At 55.3% G+C, this 17,400-nt stretch overlaps 8 protein-coding genes across 8 annotated transcripts; 4 read left to right on the top strand and 4 right to left on the bottom strand.

Annotated features, from left to right (window-relative positions):
- Positions 1-787: 787 nt before the first annotated feature.
- Positions 788-3,226, bottom strand: SETTUDRAFT_103341 (uncharacterized protein; the record flags this gene model as incomplete). Its single annotated transcript, XM_008023964.1, has 5 exons — positions 788-2,410; positions 2,457-2,707; positions 2,752-2,819; positions 2,867-2,994; positions 3,098-3,226. 5 exons carry the CDS (start codon positions 3,224-3,226, stop codon positions 788-790), a joined length of 2,199 nt encoding a protein of 732 aa, XP_008022155.1.
- Positions 3,227-3,577: 351 nt separating this feature from the next.
- Positions 3,578-4,560, bottom strand: SETTUDRAFT_145957 (uncharacterized protein; the record flags this gene model as incomplete). The annotated part of the gene is made up of 2 exons (XM_008023963.1): positions 3,578-4,435; positions 4,495-4,560. The coding sequence occupies 2 exons, from the start codon at positions 4,558-4,560 to the stop codon at positions 3,665-3,667; spliced, it is 837 nt and encodes a 278-aa protein (XP_008022154.1). The 3' UTR covers positions 3,578-3,664.
- An 803-nt stretch (positions 4,561-5,363) lies between these two features.
- Positions 5,364-9,692, top strand: SETTUDRAFT_126200 (uncharacterized protein; the record flags this gene model as incomplete). Its single annotated transcript, XM_008023962.1, has 2 exons — positions 5,364-5,489; positions 6,042-9,692. 2 exons carry the CDS (start codon positions 5,367-5,369, stop codon positions 9,282-9,284), a joined length of 3,366 nt encoding a protein of 1,121 aa, XP_008022153.1. The 3' UTR covers positions 9,285-9,692.
- Positions 9,693-10,139: 447 nt separating this feature from the next.
- SETTUDRAFT_158872 (uncharacterized protein) lies at positions 10,140-10,631 on the top strand (the record flags this gene model as incomplete). Its single annotated transcript, XM_008023961.1, has 3 exons — positions 10,140-10,182; positions 10,222-10,368; positions 10,477-10,631. 3 exons carry the CDS (start codon positions 10,140-10,142, stop codon positions 10,629-10,631), a joined length of 345 nt encoding a protein of 114 aa, XP_008022152.1.
- A 447-nt stretch (positions 10,632-11,078) lies between these two features.
- On the bottom strand, positions 11,079-11,459 carry SETTUDRAFT_102441 (uncharacterized protein; the record flags this gene model as incomplete). The annotated part of the gene is made up of 2 exons (XM_008023960.1): positions 11,079-11,182; positions 11,243-11,459. 2 exons carry the CDS (start codon positions 11,457-11,459, stop codon positions 11,079-11,081), a joined length of 321 nt encoding a protein of 106 aa, XP_008022151.1.
- A 283-nt stretch (positions 11,460-11,742) lies between these two features.
- On the top strand, positions 11,743-13,363 carry SETTUDRAFT_167174 (uncharacterized protein). The gene is made up of 4 exons (XM_008023959.1): positions 11,743-11,844; positions 12,120-12,261; positions 12,313-12,371; positions 12,424-13,363. Exons 1-4 carry the CDS (start codon positions 11,833-11,835, stop codon positions 13,147-13,149), a joined length of 939 nt encoding a protein of 312 aa, XP_008022150.1. The 5' UTR covers positions 11,743-11,832; the 3' UTR covers positions 13,150-13,363.
- A 557-nt stretch (positions 13,364-13,920) lies between these two features.
- On the top strand, positions 13,921-15,589 carry SETTUDRAFT_126192 (uncharacterized protein; the record flags this gene model as incomplete). Its single annotated transcript, XM_008023958.1, has 4 exons — positions 13,921-13,978; positions 14,116-14,631; positions 14,791-15,140; positions 15,246-15,589. 4 exons carry the CDS (start codon positions 13,921-13,923, stop codon positions 15,459-15,461), a joined length of 1,140 nt encoding a protein of 379 aa, XP_008022149.1. The 3' UTR covers positions 15,462-15,589.
- Positions 15,590-16,087: 498 nt separating this feature from the next.
- SETTUDRAFT_103703 (uncharacterized protein) lies at positions 16,088-17,368 on the bottom strand (the record flags this gene model as incomplete). The annotated part of the gene is made up of 1 exon (XM_008023957.1): positions 16,088-17,368. The coding sequence occupies one exon, from the start codon at positions 17,366-17,368 to the stop codon at positions 16,088-16,090; it is 1,281 nt and encodes a 426-aa protein (XP_008022148.1).
- Between the last annotated feature and the right edge of the window lie 32 nt (positions 17,369-17,400).

The raw sequence follows: 17,400 nt of genomic DNA, 5'->3' as shown, positions 1-17,400 counted from the left end.
GCATATTCTGTCCTCGAGTTATATATTCCCGGCGTTCTAGGCGAACCTTCGTATTCCGTGCGAGGAGTGTCCATGGTCCGTAGTTTATAGTGGTGCTCCGCACAAAGAAGCACATAATATACCTCGTTGTATCCAGGTAAGAGGTTGTTGGGAAACACATTGACCACGAGACAGATACTTAAAAGAATCAATGCGTGCTAGCGAGCCTAGCGGGCCTGGCGCAATCTTAAAGGTTTCGTGGTACGGTGTCTAAGCAAACACCGCTCCTTCGGGGCTGAGCTGCAGCAGTCAGCCAGCCAAGACTACACTTGCATAGAGCTGAAGCATGCGCCTCCATCCCACGTGAAAATCGATAGCCTGCTAAACAATAGGCAATCCGGTAAGCGGCTTCGCTTGAGAAGGGATCAAGATATTTTTCATTGGTCTGTGGGCGCCCTTGGGACGCAACTCTCCATCCCAACGCACGTAGATGGCGCAGTCTGCCGCAGCGAGCACAGTACGTGTGGGGTATTTCAGCTTGTTAATTTCGGAAGCCAGGTAGAAGAAAATAGCCGATAGCAAGAAGCATTTCCGTCCAGGTGGGCATCGAGTTGGGGGCTGAATCCTTTGGATCCGTCGCACCTAAATTAACAACATGCACTGTGCTGTCCTTGATGATTATTAGACACATGGAAAGAATAGTGGCTTTGCATGAAACCTACGTATTATTGGTTATTGCGCTATAGCGGTGCATTCGCATTCAACATTACTGTGCACAACTGAATGTCCTGCTGCTTATCGAACGCGATCACGTCTCGTAGAATCGCTTCGCTTCGTCCTCTGTGACGGGGCTAACATAACTCCTCTTGGAATCGACAAGACCATAGCGGTTGCCCTTGATCCTCCACCACATATCCCTGCGGTTTCCATTCAGCTTACCGCCTAGAATTTCTTCCTTCAACTGCTTCGCGAATTTGTTGTATATCTCTGGCTCTTCGAGTTCAGTGAGCTCTTCGCGCATCACACGGATGGCTTCGAGCGCGCGTTGGTACGCGCTGTCACCAATGCTGTTCCTGATGAGCGCTCGAATTTCGTTTGCAATGCCATCTGCAGCTTCCTGGATTGCGTCCATGTCGTCGGCAGCAGCAAGAGCCTGCTTGAACGACGGAATGAGGTTGTTGGGTTCGATCTTGACACGCTTGGGATTGCCTAAGAGCTGGTCGACATCCAAACCCGAAAGAGGCTTCTCACGCTCGGTGCGCTGGCGCTTGCCGCGTCCCTTGACCTTTGGTGGTACTTTCTTTACATTTGCTGCTTGCTTCACTGCATTGAGTTGCTTTTCAGCTGACGCAACGAGCTCGGCGGGTGGCATGGAGTATTTCATAAGAGTTTCTGGTGGATCGGGGATCGGGAGACTGGGGTCGGGATGTGTCGCCCGCCATCGTATGACATGGTTGACACGGTGAACCAGAGGTGAGAATGTGTCTTCTGGCTTGGCGTACTCGTCTTCGTTGCCATGTTCGTCGCGACCAAAGGTTGATAGGTCCATGGCATCCACATAATCGCTCATGGCATCGACAAGGTCCTTGGTGGGCAGGTCCTTGTGCTCTGTGATAGTCTTGCCGCTGACGGTGAGTTTTCGATCGAGCGGTGGGAACTTGTACCGTCTCATGTCTTCTTCAAATGGGAGCTCTACATCCACTAGAGCCTCCCACTCTGGTTCGATGCGTGGAACAAGCAGTATCAAAACTGGAGGCTTGAGGTCTTTGGTTACCAGCCTTGCGACTGCGTAGCAATCAGCCTCGTAGAGCGCATGAATAAAGGACGACAGGCCTAGTTGGGCAGGCTGGTTGGCCCTTTGCGGCACGATGAAGTTGGTGCGACTGAGTGGCAGAAACCGGTCAAACTCTTCTGCCTTGACAAAGCCAACTAGCTGCATCGATTGCTGGGTTTCCAGTTTAACGACGTTCATGTCGGACTCGGAGATGTGAACGGCTGTCCTGCCATATTCGTATCCTCGCTCCAGCTCGTCCATCTCTACGTTCTTCTTTACGCCTGGATCCGTCTGTCTTTCCACTTGATACACACGCTGGTTCCGCACCGCTGATAGATCGGCTGCTTCTTGATCTTCGTCAGCTGTCGGCTCGAATGACTGGTTCGGGCCCGATCCGCCGGCAGCATCTGTCCGCACGACAAACGAGCTTGCTGTTGGCGGCTTCGCTAACATGGTACATGGGTATCGCTCGACGTCAATTGTGATTGTGGCATCGTACTTGGTGGGGTCGCCCAAAGTAAGTGATCCTCTGTAGCTGTGAACAGGCCGCGTCTCTTTGAGGCGAGGTATATGAAGTTGGTCAATGGCAGTAGCTAGTGTGCCAAAACTACCGTTGCAGTCATGGATGAAGTTTTTTAGTATGTCTTCGTTTTGCGCCTGGACCTGGTCAATCGTGACTCCAAGGAGTAATAACGAGCAATACCTTTTGAGGGTTCTTCTTTTCTTCTTTGAAGCCTACATCAGGGTCGTCAAAATCGACACCCAGCAGAACAATCTCGAAGGGAGCCTCTGGGTCTTTGATTTTGGACGCTAGTTGTTCCAGATCGTCTGTTGTCATTTGCCCGCGACCGTCAGTTATGATGATGATGTTGCGGTCGTATTTGAGTGGGTTGCCTTTGGCACCTCTCGTTGCAGTGTCAATCATGTGTATTGCAACGGCAAGAGCGGAAAGAACTGCCCGTGTCAGTATGAGATATGCCGAGGGCGGTAATGCTCACGATCTCCATTGTCTGTTCTGCTAGGCCTGAGATGCTGTTGAAGATTGCGAATGTCGCCAAGCAAGTATCTGCATTCCTTTAGGAAGCGAATTTTCACTTGTGATGGACTACTTACTGCTTCAGCGTTGAAAATACTCTGATATGATCGTATCCTTCTTCCTCCTCTATGGTGCCGGCAAGATCAGTCTCATCAGTTCGGCAGCCAATCACGCTCATCAGCGCAGTCTTTCTGCCCGTTGCAACCTGTCTTGTTGTCAGTTGCAGATTCTTGAATTATGTTATGTTTGCATGAGATAAGCAGGCGACGTATCGAACGCACTAAATCACCAAATGAACGTCGGCTTACAGTGTTTGTGATTTTGTCCCAGACGTACTCCAAGGCCCAATCGAGATCGGTCTGGTCGCGTCCATGCCTCTTCTTTCCCATGGAACGTCCGAGATCAAGGATGTACACGGTTGCTTCTTTTCCTGCCATGACTGTGGTAGTGATAGTTGTTCGTACGCGCTTCGCGTATGTCAATTGGCGAAACAAGCAAGGTATTAGAGAATGCCGCAACACGGCCAGAAACTCGGGATCGTGTGCAAATGCTCTCGATGGCGGAAACAGGAGAGTTGATTTATAGCCAGCCGGGCACAGAAGAGGCGCGTCAGGAATGTGTTTGCTGGTGCAATGTGAGAGGCAGCCTGTTGCTTTAGGCAAACGCCCGGTAGCGCGGACGAATGTAGACTAGTGCAAACACGAGCTCAGGTGACGAGCTACCGAGTTGGAGCACTCGATACTTTGACACTGCATTGCATTCACTTTGGCATGTAGTAATTGATGGCAGATTTTGCATTGGATATATGGGCAACGAGTTTCATGAACAAACTCTAGGAGAAGCTACAGCAACGGCTTCGCCTGCAGCCAAGAGCGTTACCATATCCCAGGCACCATTCTCTTCCGCGAACCTACCTTGTCGGCACCAAACTTGGCCGTGTACCATTCCTTGGTACCTACCGCCGTGACACCGAGATTCGTGGCGACGAACACAGCGGCACAGACCAGTGTCCAGTTCAGCATGCTGCCCTCTGGGGCTGCTATAAGGGCCAAGAGCGCGTAGATGACTACTTCGCAAGTATAGTGTGGACAGAGCAGATTGGGGAACATGGGATGAGACGGGAGCTGGTAGCCTTTAGTCTCGGTCCGCAGGCGGTAGAGGTAAGCATGATACGAGTGCTGCAGCATCTGGGCCGTGATGACTGCCGGCACAAGCGCGGCGTTCCCGAATGTGCGGCCTGGCGTCTCGACCCAGACGGCCATGTTGATGGTCATGTAGAAGAGCAGACCAAGGAGCCAATGGGCAAAGAACATTGTGCTCTTGCTGGGCGAAGCGTAACAGTAGGATTCCAGCATGCGGCGCAGGCCCTGCAGCAGCAAGAGCCCCCATACAATCTGCTGCTGGGTGGTGGCGTCCCAGACGCGCAACTGCCATGCGGCGAGCAGCGAGCAGGCTACCGAGGTGATGTAGAAGTGGGCGAAGAAGGCGTGGGGAACCTGCAGCGAGGCGGCATAATCGAGCGCCTGGCTGGCGGCTGACGGCAGATGCTGTGCTCGCGGTTCCTTGGCCACGTCGGGGTCGGTAGCACGCGGGCCGTAGGCTAGGAAGCGGGTGCGTAGTGCAGGAACAGCCTGTATGACGAGAACCTGGTAAGCAGGGCGGGTCAGTGTGAGGGCAAGCGGCAGCTGAAGTGGTGTCGAGATACAAGAAGTGAGGCGGCGAGGTAGAAGGCGCGCAGGAGGAGGGCCGGGTGGATGAGGGGGTCGGCCATGGAGGGAGGGAGGGATGGACAGAATGGATGGGATGGGACGAGAAGGGCTGGGGGCGGATGGGGCGGAATGGGCAAAGTCTATGTGCAGAGCAAGAGTGTTGGGGGAGGGGATGGTGACGGCAACATGATGATGGTGGACGAGGGGCTTGGCGGAACGCGCGTGTGGGTGTGGGGGACCAGGCAGAGCACAGAGAGAGAGGGGGGGAGACAGTGGCTGACCGCTTGTTTTTGCTGGGTTCGGGGCGCGCATCCCATGTTGCAGCAGCAGCAGCAGCAGCAGCAGCAGCTTATTAGCATTAGTGGCAGTTGGCCAGTCTGCGCGCTGCAATAGCGACGACGGGCGCGGGGAGCACGGGGCGAGCACCACCACCGCCGCCCACGCCCACGCCCACGCCCACGACGACGCCTGACAATGCCGCCGCCGCCGCCGCTCTCTCGACCCATGGCTCCGAGGCCTGCCAGTGCCAGTGCCAGTCTTGCCTGCTCGACGACGGCATGCACGCCACATGGCCATGTGTGTCTACATACACCAACGTGTGCATGGAGCCGTGGACGCACCACGACGACGACAAGGCTTTCGACCCGCGCCCAAGCTGATACCCGCTCCGTGCACTACGTGTCGCAGCTAACAACATAGCCTTTGCTCCCTCATTCCGCCAGCTGACTCCTAGGCCCATGATGCCTTGGCTGCCCGTGTCGCAGCACTGCATCTCCACGGCCGCCGTGTGTGCCAGATAGACAGAGCCGCCCGGCCTCGCAGCGTCAGCGCCCTCGCCCTCACCCTCACCATCACCATCACCGTGACCATGACCACCACCACCATCGCCCCCGTCGCCACCACTGCCCCCGTCGCTGCCCCTGCCCCCGTCGCCGTCAGCACCGCAGCCCTAGCAGCAGCAGCCGCAGCCGCAGCCAGCACGCAGCTCGTCGTCTAGCAGCTCTAGCAGCAAACCGGCGGGAGGCGTGTGCAGGGTTGTGTTCAGGAGAGATGGGGCCCGCCGGGGATCCAAGCAATGGCGCTCGCCGGTGAGTGGTGGAGCGCCGCCTGCCGACTACTGTCAAGCCTCTCGACTCTTGCTCCTCTCCGGCGTCTCGCTCGACCCTCTCACACCTGCTGCTGCACCTCACCCACACACACCACCACCCTCCACCCACCTGCGCGCCGCCCTCCCACACCCCCTCCCCATCAAACCCCCCCCCCGCCCCCAGCGCTCCTCCCTTCTCTCTGCCGTCGCTGCGGCCTCCGCTGCCATTGTCCATCCCTCCCGGCCCCCAGGGCTGCTGAGCGCCGTGTTCCTGCCGCCCGCGCGTCCTCCCCGTCCCCACGTCTGCCGCCGAGCCAGCATGAGGCAGGAACTGCTGTGTCCTGTCCCCATATCGTGATGACCAGTAATGCCGATACTCTCGTAAACACGCCCTCTGCCCCCGCCGCCCTCCACCACGACCGCCCTCGCAGCTCCTCTCCACGCCACGCGCACAAGCCACCTGCTGCGCTCGAAGCGTCCTGGAAGCCCTCGCACCAGCAGCAGCAGCAGCTCCCTGCAAACCCAAACACCCACCCCAACGGCTACAACGACCCCGATGTCGAGGGCGAGGGCGAGTCCGAGGCCGAGACGGTCGTCCTGTCGCGCGACGAAAACCCCCCCGACGCCAAGCTGATCAAGACGGAGCGCGTCGACGACGACGAAGACGACAACAACCACGACGACGACAACCATGACGACGACAACACGACCGCCCACGACGCGACCCGCCTGCGCTCCATCAAGGAGGAGCCGCGCGCCCACTCGCCCCAGCCCAACGGCCGTCAACGGCCCGGCTCCCACGTCAAGATTAATGGCGCAAAGACGTCTGTCCCCTCGTCCCCCAACACGCGCACCAAAGACACCAGCCCCAACCATGTCGCCAAATCCCGTGGCCGCAGTGCCTCGACCGCCGACAACCGCAAGCGCAAGCTACGCGACGACTCGTTCCCCTTTGAGCCGCCGCGCCAGAAGCCCAAGACCGACACGCCCGCCTTTGGCCGCTCCCACAAGCGTTCGCAGTCGACGCAGTCGTCCGCCACGGGCATTGCCGGTCGCAAGCGTCGCGAAGTCACCAATCTCGCCTTGTCAAACGAAGAGCACTGGTCGGGATCTAGCTCAGACCACTCCACCTCACCCCAGCCCATGTCTGCGCCCTACATGCAACAACACGCCCGTGTCAAGCGCTCCACGCACCGTGCCCTAACCTCTCCCGCGCGCACCATGCCCCATCGAAAGATTGATCGCTTTGGCGCCACCCGCCTCGCCCGAGAAAGTGAAAAGGGCGACTTGGAGGCTGTCAAAGAGGCCTACGAAGAGGCCCCAGAAGAGCTGGATCAACCCGACTACGCCGGAATCACTCCCCTGCAAAAGGCCTCGCTGCACGGCTGGGCGCCCGTGGTCCGGTATCTGATCAGCAAGGGCTGCCGCACTGACTGCGAGAGCCATGACCGCGACACGCCGCTCATTGATGCAGTCGAAAACTCGCATTTGGATGTAGTCCGACTGTTGCTCAACCAAGGCCAAGTCAATCCGCACCACTCGAACAAAAAGGGCCAACGTGCCATTGATGTTCTCGACCACGAGGACGAAGACGCGCCAGAGATTGAAAAAGAACTACGCGAAGCAATGAGAAGACGGGTGGATACCTCGTCCAACGACCAAGAGCAGTCACAGAAACAAGCAAAAACTGCCTCTCGCCTCTTGTACAACGAGTTCAATGTTGAAACCCTCATCGAAAAGGCCGGCGACGGCGATATTCTGGCTGTCGGGGAATTAATAAATAGCAACATCAAGCCAAACATTACCTGTGGAGTGGCGGCGGCAAGGGGCGGCCATTACGACATTCTCAGCATCCTCCTAGCAAGTGGCCTCAAGGCCGATCCCGACCCATCCAAGCATCCAGAGACGCCCATGACAGTTGCGATTGGGCGTGGATACCTGAAGATCATACAGTTACTTCTCGAGCAAGACAACTTCAATCCGACCCGCAGAAACAAAGACAACAAGACATACTGGGAAATCTCAGAAGAACGACATGGGCCGAAATGGGAGGAAGAGAGGGACATGTTGAAGCGTGCTTGTGAAGAATACCAGAAAACACACCGAAGCCCGCGAAGAACGAAAAAAGAACCACCGGTCCCTTCAGCCAACCGCATCAAGAGAAAAGCATCCCCGCGACGAGAGCGTTCGTCTTCGCCTCAGGCGGAGCCGAAACGCGCCAACCTCGCAAAATCTACTACAGTGTCCGCCGCACCTCAAAAGTCACGACGGCTAATGTCTGGAAAAGAAAAGGCCTCTCGCGAAGGCCAGAGGAGAAAACGTGTCGTAGACGACGATTCATCCGAGGAAGAAAGCGAAGAGGATGTACGGCCTCCTACACGCAAAGCCAAGCGGCGGTCCTACAGCGAAGGCGAGGAGGCAAAACCGGTCAGAAAGGCGCTGAAGGCGCGCTCAGACGACAACGAATCCAAACGCCCGGTTCGTGAACGGTCAGACGAGAGTGATGAGGACCATGGTACGAAGCATCCAGTCAAGGCACCCGTAAAGCCAGCCAAATCGCTCAGCGCCAAGCCAACTCCCGAAGTCGATTCGCCCGACGAGCGAAAAGTCGTCAAGAACAAGATCAAGTACAAGACCATGGAAGACAAATTACGAAAGCGAAAGCTGTCCGACGCATCCGCCGACGATGCCAGTGTGAAGCGAACTCCCACCGCATCTGCCAAGTCGACGCCTGCCCCGCCCGAAAGGACAGCAACACCCGAAGTTGAGCGTCAAAGGCGTCTGGAAGAGCAGCAAGCGCACGCGGAAGCGAAACGAAAAGCGGCCCAGGCAGCGGCCGAGGCCGAGGCGAAGAACAAGGAAGCAGAAGAGGCCGCTCGCAAGGCCGCAGAAGTAGAAGAGTCGAAGAAGAAGGCCGAGGCGGAAGCGGAGGCACGACGCCTGGCAGAAGAAGCCGAGGCTGCCCGTGTCAAAGAAGAGCAGGAGACGCAACGACGAGCAGAAGAAGAGGCTAGGCGACAAAAGGAACTGCTCGAACGCCAGGACCGCATATCAAAACTCCCGCGAGCTTTACGCCGAGCCTGCGAGCTAGGCACCAACCGACCACTTCACTTCTCAGGCGAAGAACTCGGTGTCTCGGCCGTGTTTCTACCACTCTTCTACGCAAACGCCTCGGATCTCAACGATTCACAGGCTGTGCCCGACAAGACGTACGTTTGCTCATTCCAGGTGGTGGGCATACTTGGACTTCCCGAGCTCGATTTAGCACATCTCAGCGCGCCCTATTCCGAGTGGACTCGTATCCCTGTTAATCGCACACAACGCGATGCCATCCTTCGACAATACGACGTTGCACTTCTAGCCCAAGATTTCCGATTCCCCATGGAAGGTGCTCCAGACTTTGACTATACAAAAATTCAGGAAAGCATCAAGGAAGCCAAGAACCAATTCACAGTCATGGAAGGTCTATATTGGGTTGAGGAGTCGCTCCTTCACGCCGAAGTCGACAAAGTGGAAAGCCTCCGTCCGTTGTTGCATTACATGCGTGCTGAATGCAAGCGGCGACGAATCCATCTAGCTGATGCCAACGAGGAGCTACCAGAAAAGAAGCACAAGCCCCGCAAGAGTTTCATGGATATTGTTCTCTCAAAAAATGGGGTTACGCCTGCAGCTGCCACCGTCATGAACGGCAACGGATGAAGTCGCAGGCGTCCATGCTCACAAGTTGTAAATTGGTTTAGAATGGTTCAGGCAGGCTATTGCATAACCGCGCCAGCAGAGAGCTCCGGCAGGGAACAACGACAGAGAACACCGGCAGCAGAGCACATGAACGTCTATCAAGGTTGTGGAGTGAGTCCACGGCAAGATGATATGTGGAGGACTGCCGCGGATTGCATTCACTCGCCTCCATGGTCTGTTTGGCATGGGGCAAACACCCAATTTGTAGAAGGGCCACGGCGTTCCGATTGTCGGTATGCGGAGTCAGTGGGGTGTACTGTTGAGATGGATATACTGGAGCCCCAAAGGCTGTTTGTACATGACGCATCAACCTGATGGCACAAAGGGAGGGAGGTTTACGTGCGGAGTCATGAATCGACGAGCACTTATCAATATATTGTATGATGGAGATTGGGAGAAAAAAAAAGAATCCGTGTTTGACCCGCTTCCGCGCAAGTGTGTTGTGCTATGTTGATTAATTATCCTTGTCACCCGTCTAACCCCACTTGGGGGATCCTATTCCATCTGCCCCGCATCGGAGCTCCGAGCCATGTACATTACTTTTCGCATGTCAGTTGCTATTACGCTATTCTTCTTTGCTACTCCTTGGAAACCTATTTACTCAAGACGCTAAACCCGAGAAAGTCTCATGCCTTGACTTGATCTCCCATACACCTACCACCTACCACCTACTTACCTATCCCCAGCCAACCCAACCCAACCCAACCCAACCACCTGACTCGTTTTACCCCTCTCCATCCCTCACACACGCTCGCACTCGCACTCGCACTTAGCAAGCACCATCAAGAACAACCAACGACGCAAAAAAAAAAAGCCATGCCCCCAAAGAACAACAAATCCAAAGCCAAAGACGACAGCAGTAGCAGCAGCAGTGGCGCCAAAGCCGACGCAGCAAAAGCCAAACTCAAACCAGCTACCAGCATCAACGTCCGCCACATCCTATGCGAGAAGCACTCCAAAAAGGAAGAGGCGCTCGAGAAACTGCGCAACGGCGCTAAATTCGATGATGTGGCGCGCGAAATGAGTGAGGATAAGGCGAGGCAGGGTATGTCTTCATCTCTATTTACCTCTCTTGTATCCTATGGTTGTGTATATCTGTGTTGATAAATTTTTAATTCTTTTGATGTTGGTGTTGATGTTGATGATAAAATAGGTGGTAGTTTGGGCTGGAAAGTACGTGGAAGCTTGATGCTCGAGTTTGAAAAGGTGGCGTATGAGCTGGAGCCGAGTTCGACGGCGAATCCTAAGATTGGGGAGGTGAGGACGAAGGAGGGGTATCACATTATTATGGTTGAGGGGAGGAAGTAGGTGGTAGGTATGGAGGGATGGGAATGCTCAGGGAAGACGGGCTGGCAGAACAATCATCATTGATACCCTGTAGAGAAGAGAGAAGATACTTGAAGATCCTAGCATGGATCGTTGCAGTTCTATTACATAGACAGGGTTCTAATAACCGTTACAGCACACCTGCCTCAAAGGTACCCCTGAGAAGCCTCTACTCAAGTACTCTCTTGTCGAGGAGACCTCTGCCTTCACTATACGTATGGCTGTGTCAAGGACACAAGGAGAAGGACCGAGAAGTGCAGACACTCTATTAAGAGCTGGCGTAGACTTCTCCTGTCATCCTTATGCCAACGCATGATAGCAGGAGGCTCGCATGTAATGATCCTCCCACCATGCAACTGGATATCATATACGTTCAACGCCGTAAACGCCAATGCTCGAATATATTAATGTCTGAAGACATTCCAACGCTCACAGTGCCGCGGCTGCCTCGGCTGCTCCAGCTAGCTTGAACGTCGTCGGACTCGAAAAGACAATATCGACGGGATACTTCCATTCCATGAACTTGGCCCACCCTGTTGCATAGTCAGCACGGTATTCCGCATTCGTCAGCCTTCAGACTGAACACGACGCACCCCAATACGCGGCTTTCCTGCCAAAGTATTTCCCCAGATATGGGACCATAACCATGGTCAATAACAGCTCTAGCTGCTGCAGTGATTCCCTCCATTCTCGATCCGCATCGGACAGGTATTCCTCTTCGTCGGCCTCGGAATTCGTCGAGGACGAGGGCAGGGAGTCGATCTCATCGGCCGAGGATGGCTCGACGAAGCTCTCGTTGCTCATCGACATGGCCATTTGGGGACTAAAAACCGGCAAAGGATCGTACAGCGTCTGTGGCTCGAGCGTTACGGGCGATCGCGACAACACAAAGGAAATGTCCAAACGCGATGCACTGGCGGACTCGGTCGGCGCGTTTGGTGAAGTGACGCTGCGACCAATGAGCGGAGGTGGGGCTTAGCGGTACGCGTCACGTGATGCAAATCTTGGCTGAGAACGTTCGACTCACACAGGTGTTGCGGCGAACTTTAGGCCGCTTTACACGCACTTGCCTGCCTCACCACCACCACCACCACCACCACCATCCTATAACAGCAACTCGACCAATATTCCTTGACAGAATTACAACGATACAACCGGCACACGCCTCGACACAACCGCAATCATGGCTGATACTGTACGTCATTCGACCCCACGCCGGCTGTCGAAATGGGGAAGTGGGCAGGGAAGAAGAGCGGGATGCAAGACTTTAGATACCCTTGCAATAACCTACCTTTGGAGTGATCCGGGGAGATGGTTCAGCTGCGCTGTTACCATGGTTGCGTTGTATTGGCTTGCATCTGGCTTTTTTTCCCTTCTGTTACGACAGACAGTGCCACACTTCCCGTTCATACACCGCCGCCTCTGCAAGCCCTTTACTAGGAACCGCATGCTGACCAAAGTCCAATGCAGGCTGAAGTAACCGAACGCAAGCCTCGTAAGTCTGTTCAATTTTCTGAAGGCGCCACGATTGTCGACAGCAACGGCGACGTCACCAAATCCATGGAGCTGAACGGCGGCAAAGATTCTGCCGAGGGTCACTCCTCTGGTGGCGGTGAGATTGCTTGTATGGGGATAACAGAACATGGACTGACCGGTAGGACAGTAGGCGAGGACAAGGAGGTCGACGAGGTCACCGACATGTTCGCTGACCTCGCCAAGAAGGTATGGGTCTACGCACGTTGGGATGTGGAGCACGTCACTGACGCAGGTACAGAAGAAGAAGAAGTCGACCAAGAAGAAGGAGGGTGAGGAGGAAGAAGGTGCAGAGGGCGACTTTGCCGCGCTCAAGAAAAAGAAGAAGTCGACCAAGAAGAAGGTCGAGGACGATTTCGAGGCTAAGCTCGCTGCTGCGGGTGGCGAAAAGGCCGAGGGCGAAGAAGAGGCCGCTGTCGCAGAGCCAGAAGTTCAAGAGGGCGACATGATGAAGGGCACTGGCATTTGGCAACACGACCAGACGACTCCCATCAGCTACAACCTCCTTCTGAGCCGCTTCTTCACACTCCTCCACGCGCAACACCCCGACCTCGCCAGCTCAGGCACAAAGAGCTACAAGATCCCGCCGCCACAGTGCATGCGTGAAGGTAACAAGAAGACGGTGTTTGCCAACCTCGCCGAGATTTGCAAGCGTATGAAGCGCTCCGACGAGCACGTTGCGCAGTTCTTGTTCGCCGAATTGGGTACGAGCGGTTCATTCGCCGATCAGAAGCGCCTGGTTATCAAGGGTCGTTTCCAGCAAAAACAGTTGGAGAACGTGCTGAGGCGGTACATTGTCGAGTACGTGACGTGCAAGACGTGCCGCTCGCCCGACACGGACTTGTCCAAGGGTGAGAACCGTCTCAACTTCGTTACGTGCAACAGCTGCGGCTCAAGGCGTTCGGTCCAGGCCATCAAGACTGGTTTCTCTGCACAGATTGGAAAGAGACGGAGAATGGTGGCCTAGGTGTGTTGGTGTTATGTGGTTTACGATGTTCAACGTTATTGCATGGCTTGGGCTGGTCGGGGCTTTGGGAAGCGGGCGCTCCAACGGCTGCTTTAATGAGGCTCTCACATCGGTTATGGAGATGGTCATGATAGATACCATGCAACGTCTATGCTATGGACAGCTGCAGGGGATTGGGGTCGAGGCCGACCCGGAATGATGAAGAGTAAGCAAGGCTATGCTCTCGTGCCCGTGTGAAGGTGCCTTGTTAGTGCATTCCCAATATCACCCCCTGGCAGCCAATCAGCAGCGGCACAAGCACTGCAGCCGTGGTGGGCGCTTGCGGCCGTTCCTGAGCTCCCCGGCCGCCCACGCATGTGCATGCCCAACGGGCTGGGCGATGTTTCTTCGGCGTCTTTTTCCAGAACACACAGGAGCTTGTGCATGAACTACTAGATGCGCTTGTGCTGCTCACCCGTCGCACGACCTTGGCGCTGGCCTCGAGGCCAATGGGCGCCGGCTGCTGATTCGGCGGCTCCAGGATACCCCACCAGCCAACAGCTGCACCATGGCGGCTGAGCAGCTTGACCAAGAGCATACGAATGGGCGCGCGCGGTTAAAACGCCTGTCTATACTGCATGTGGCGATGATGTGTTTGTAGACTAATCTGAAGCGCTCTCGCGCTCTGCCTGGCCTCTTCCCTCTCTCTTTCTCTCCCAGTTTCCCTTTCTGCTCTGAGCTTGTGATACCCCTCCATCGCCTTTGCGCCGAAGCCTGCCTTTAAACATGAACATGTCGGCACACCAAGCAACTCCGCCGCCTGGCGGAAACTATTACCCTCGTGAGTCGAGTGTTGCGCGTACGGGATACAAACTGACGTGGACCAGCGCCTCCAGGTACTTTCAGCCCATGATCGCATCTTTCTCCAGCCATACCCTCCGTGGGCAAGAGACACTGTTCTCTGGATACCATTCTAATACACACCAGACCAACAGCCTCAGCAACAGTACTTTGCGCCACCTCCCGGCGGCCAGTCGTACCCACCGCCGCCCTCGTCTCCGCCCACACTCCAGCAGCAACAACAGCACTACCCGCCTCCGCCAGGCGCAGCAAACACACAGCAGCAGCACTATGCGCCCCCACCCGAGAAGCAGCAATATGCGCCGCCCCCAGAACTCCAGCACTACCCGCCCCCAGGCCAAGCGCAATCGCCGCCCATGAGCCCAGGCTACGGCGGGTTTCCAGCCGGAAGCCCCAGCGCAAGTCCATATCCGCCTGAAAAACAAGCTCCTCACCCGGGCATGCCACAGCCGCCCATGAGCCCGCAGAGTATACCGCAGCAGCCGCAGTATGCGGGCGCGCTGGCACACGCCATGCCTGGGAATGTGTCTGCGGATGATGTGGGCACATTCAACGGAGGCAGTTATCGCGTCAGCCATAGAGATACAAATACCATTCTCACTGTCCAATTGGCGATTGGGTGTCCGTTGACGGCGAAGCCGGGTAAGTTGGTTTGAACCATTTTGAATGCCCCAGTCTGTGTTTGGTTCGTGCGGGAAACATGGTGGATATATGTCTGAAGTTGGAAATATGCTGGAGAGAGAGAGAGAGAGAGAGAGAGAGAGAGAGAGAGATCCAAATGCTAACGAAACCCCCTTACAGGCGCAATGATCGCAATGTCCCCCACCATGACGCTCAAAGGCAACGTCAAATTCTCGCTCAAGAAAATGCTCATCGGAAGCGAAATGTCAAAATCAACATACACGGGCCCCGGCGAACTCCTGCTGGCGCCCCCCGCCATCGGCGACATCACCATCATCAAGCTCAGCGGCAAGGATACCTGGAGTATGGGCCACGACGCGTTTCTCGCTTGCACCCAGGGCATCGTGATTGAGCACAAGAGCCAGGGCATCGGCAAAGCCATGTTTAGCGGCGAGGGCATGTTTATCTACAAGATTAGTGGCACGGGTGTGCTTTGGTGCACGAGTTTCGGGGCTATTATTAGGAAGGATGTACGTTTTGTTCCCCGCTTCTCCCTTTTTTTCTTCCTACGCTTCCTTCCTCCCTTCTGTCGCAAGACTATGTGCTAAATCACTAATCCCCCCCCCGAACTACAGCTCGTCGCAAACGAAAAATACATCATCGATAACGGCCACCTCGTCGCGTGGAACTGCAAATACGTGCTTGAGCGCGTGGCCAGCGGAGGCATCATCAGCAATGTTAGTGCCGGCGAGGGCCTCGTGTGCAAGTTTACCGGTCCAGGAACCGTCTTTATGCAGACGAGGAATGCCTCTGCGTTTGCGCAGTGGCTGGCTGCTCATGCTACGGCGTAGTGAGAAAATATCCTGTGAGCGAGGCGGATTGCGGGTTGAATAGCGATGTGTGTGTGTGTGTGTGTGTACGTGTGTGTTTTGGCTATTTCCATTGGGCGTTGAAGTATCTCTTTTCTCTCTCTCTCTCTCTCTCTCTCTCTCTCTCTCTTTACGTTTGGTCTTTCTTTAGGGGGGGGGAGGAGTTTCTGGGATTTATATATAGCATGGACGGATGGACAGATGGATGGACAGATGGATGAATGGACGAATAAATGAATACATAAAATGGTCAAACAGGCCGTTCAAATAACCCCTCGAATTGCTACTGTCCATGTCTATCTACTTGCTGCTGCGCTATTCCAGCTTCAATCCTAGTACAGTAAGGAATGCTTTGCGTTGTTTTGGATAAAAAAACATGACAGCGTCACTTGAGGGTAGGATGTAGGATCTTTGAGAAGACATGGGATCTCTCCTAGCAGGTGCAATAATATCATGTTGCAGGAAGAATGCATGCATGCATGCACGTTATATACACACGCACATGACCAAGTCCTCTTATTTTTCCATCTTTTCTCTTTTTCTCTCCATTGATATATTGATATTGATAAAGTAGGGGTATCCGAATGCGAATAAAACCACATAATCCATCATTCAAACGTCGTCTTCTTGCCCTGAGACTGGACGATAGCCTGGCTAGCCCTAGGAGCACTCGCATGGGCAGCGCCGCTCTTGATGGATCTAGGATCGATTTTGCGTTTTGGCTTGGTGTCGGTGGTACGGGGCTGGCGGTCAAAGTTCTTCCAGCGGTCTGGGTTGACGCCGTCGACGGGTTTGGCGGGCTTGTCCTTGCCCCAGCGCTTGTTGTAGCGCGTGGTGGCGTCCTCTGCGAACTCGCAGCGCAGCTCTCTGCCCATGAACTTGTTGATGAACCATTTGCGCTTCTTTTCGGGCTTCTGGTCTGCGTCGGAATCCGAGTCTGTTTCGTCGGGTTTGCTCTTCTTTTTGAATTCAGACGCTTCTTTGAAGACGAAGCCCTTGACGGCCCACGTGGCGGATTCCACGTCGCCAAAGGTGATCCAGGCGTAGCCCTTGCACTTGCCAGAGTCTTCGAATGTGGCCATGTGGATGTCGTCAATGTGCCCGCACTGAGCGTAGTGCTCTTGGAGATCTTCCTTGGTCACGTCGAACGAGAGGTTGCCGATGAAGACACGGTTGTTTGGCGGATGCCCGGCTTTATCTGCCCTACCGCCGCGTTGACCGTCTTGGGCTTCTTCCGCCTTGGGCTTGTCCGGCCTTCCCTCGAAGCTCTTTGCGTTCTTGATGAGCAGGGCGCGTCCGTCCATCTTGGTCTCTGTCAAGGCAATGGCCGAGTACATTGCCAATTCGGTGGAAAAGTCGACATATGCGAAGCCCTTGTTGAGGGGCTTGGTCGTCCAGCTCGGGTTGACTTTTGTCGGTGGGGGCATGTGCACGCGCGTTATGTGGTCGCTCGGGATCTCAGAGTGCTCGGCCAGGAATGTTCGCAACGAGTCCTTGGTGGCGGACCACGGCAAATTTCCAATCCACACACCGTAAGCTGATCGCTTGCCATCTGCGTCCTTGTTCCCGTTTGCCTCGCCTCCTGGCTTTGTGTCTGCGCCTGCTCCATCTCCGGCCGTCGATGCAGGGTTCAGCTTGGCCTTCTTTGCTTTACGAGCAGCTTTCTTGGAAGCTGGCTCCGGCAGGGCGAGGTCGATCTCAAGCTCTTCGGGTAGAGTTTCTCGTTTGCGCTTCTTTGCTGGTGTCTCTGCTGGTGCTTCGCTAGCTTCGGCATCTGCGACGTCTGTTTTGGACTCGGACTTTGAGCGCTTCTTTTCCTTCTTTTCCTTTTTCTCTTTTTTGTCGCGTCGCTCCTTCTTCGGGACGACGGCAGCCTCGTCGGAGGACATCATGTCGGCGTCGTTGGACATTGTGGCGTGGT

The sequence above is a fragment of the Exserohilum turcica genome (genome assembly GCF_000359705.1).
Source record: "Exserohilum turcica Et28A unplaced genomic scaffold SETTUscaffold_11, whole genome shotgun sequence".
Classification (NCBI taxonomy): domain Eukaryota; kingdom Fungi; phylum Ascomycota; class Dothideomycetes; order Pleosporales; family Pleosporaceae; genus Exserohilum; species Exserohilum turcicum.
Note: the sequence above shows the minus strand (reverse complement) of the source record. Positions and strands in the feature narration are given on the sequence as shown.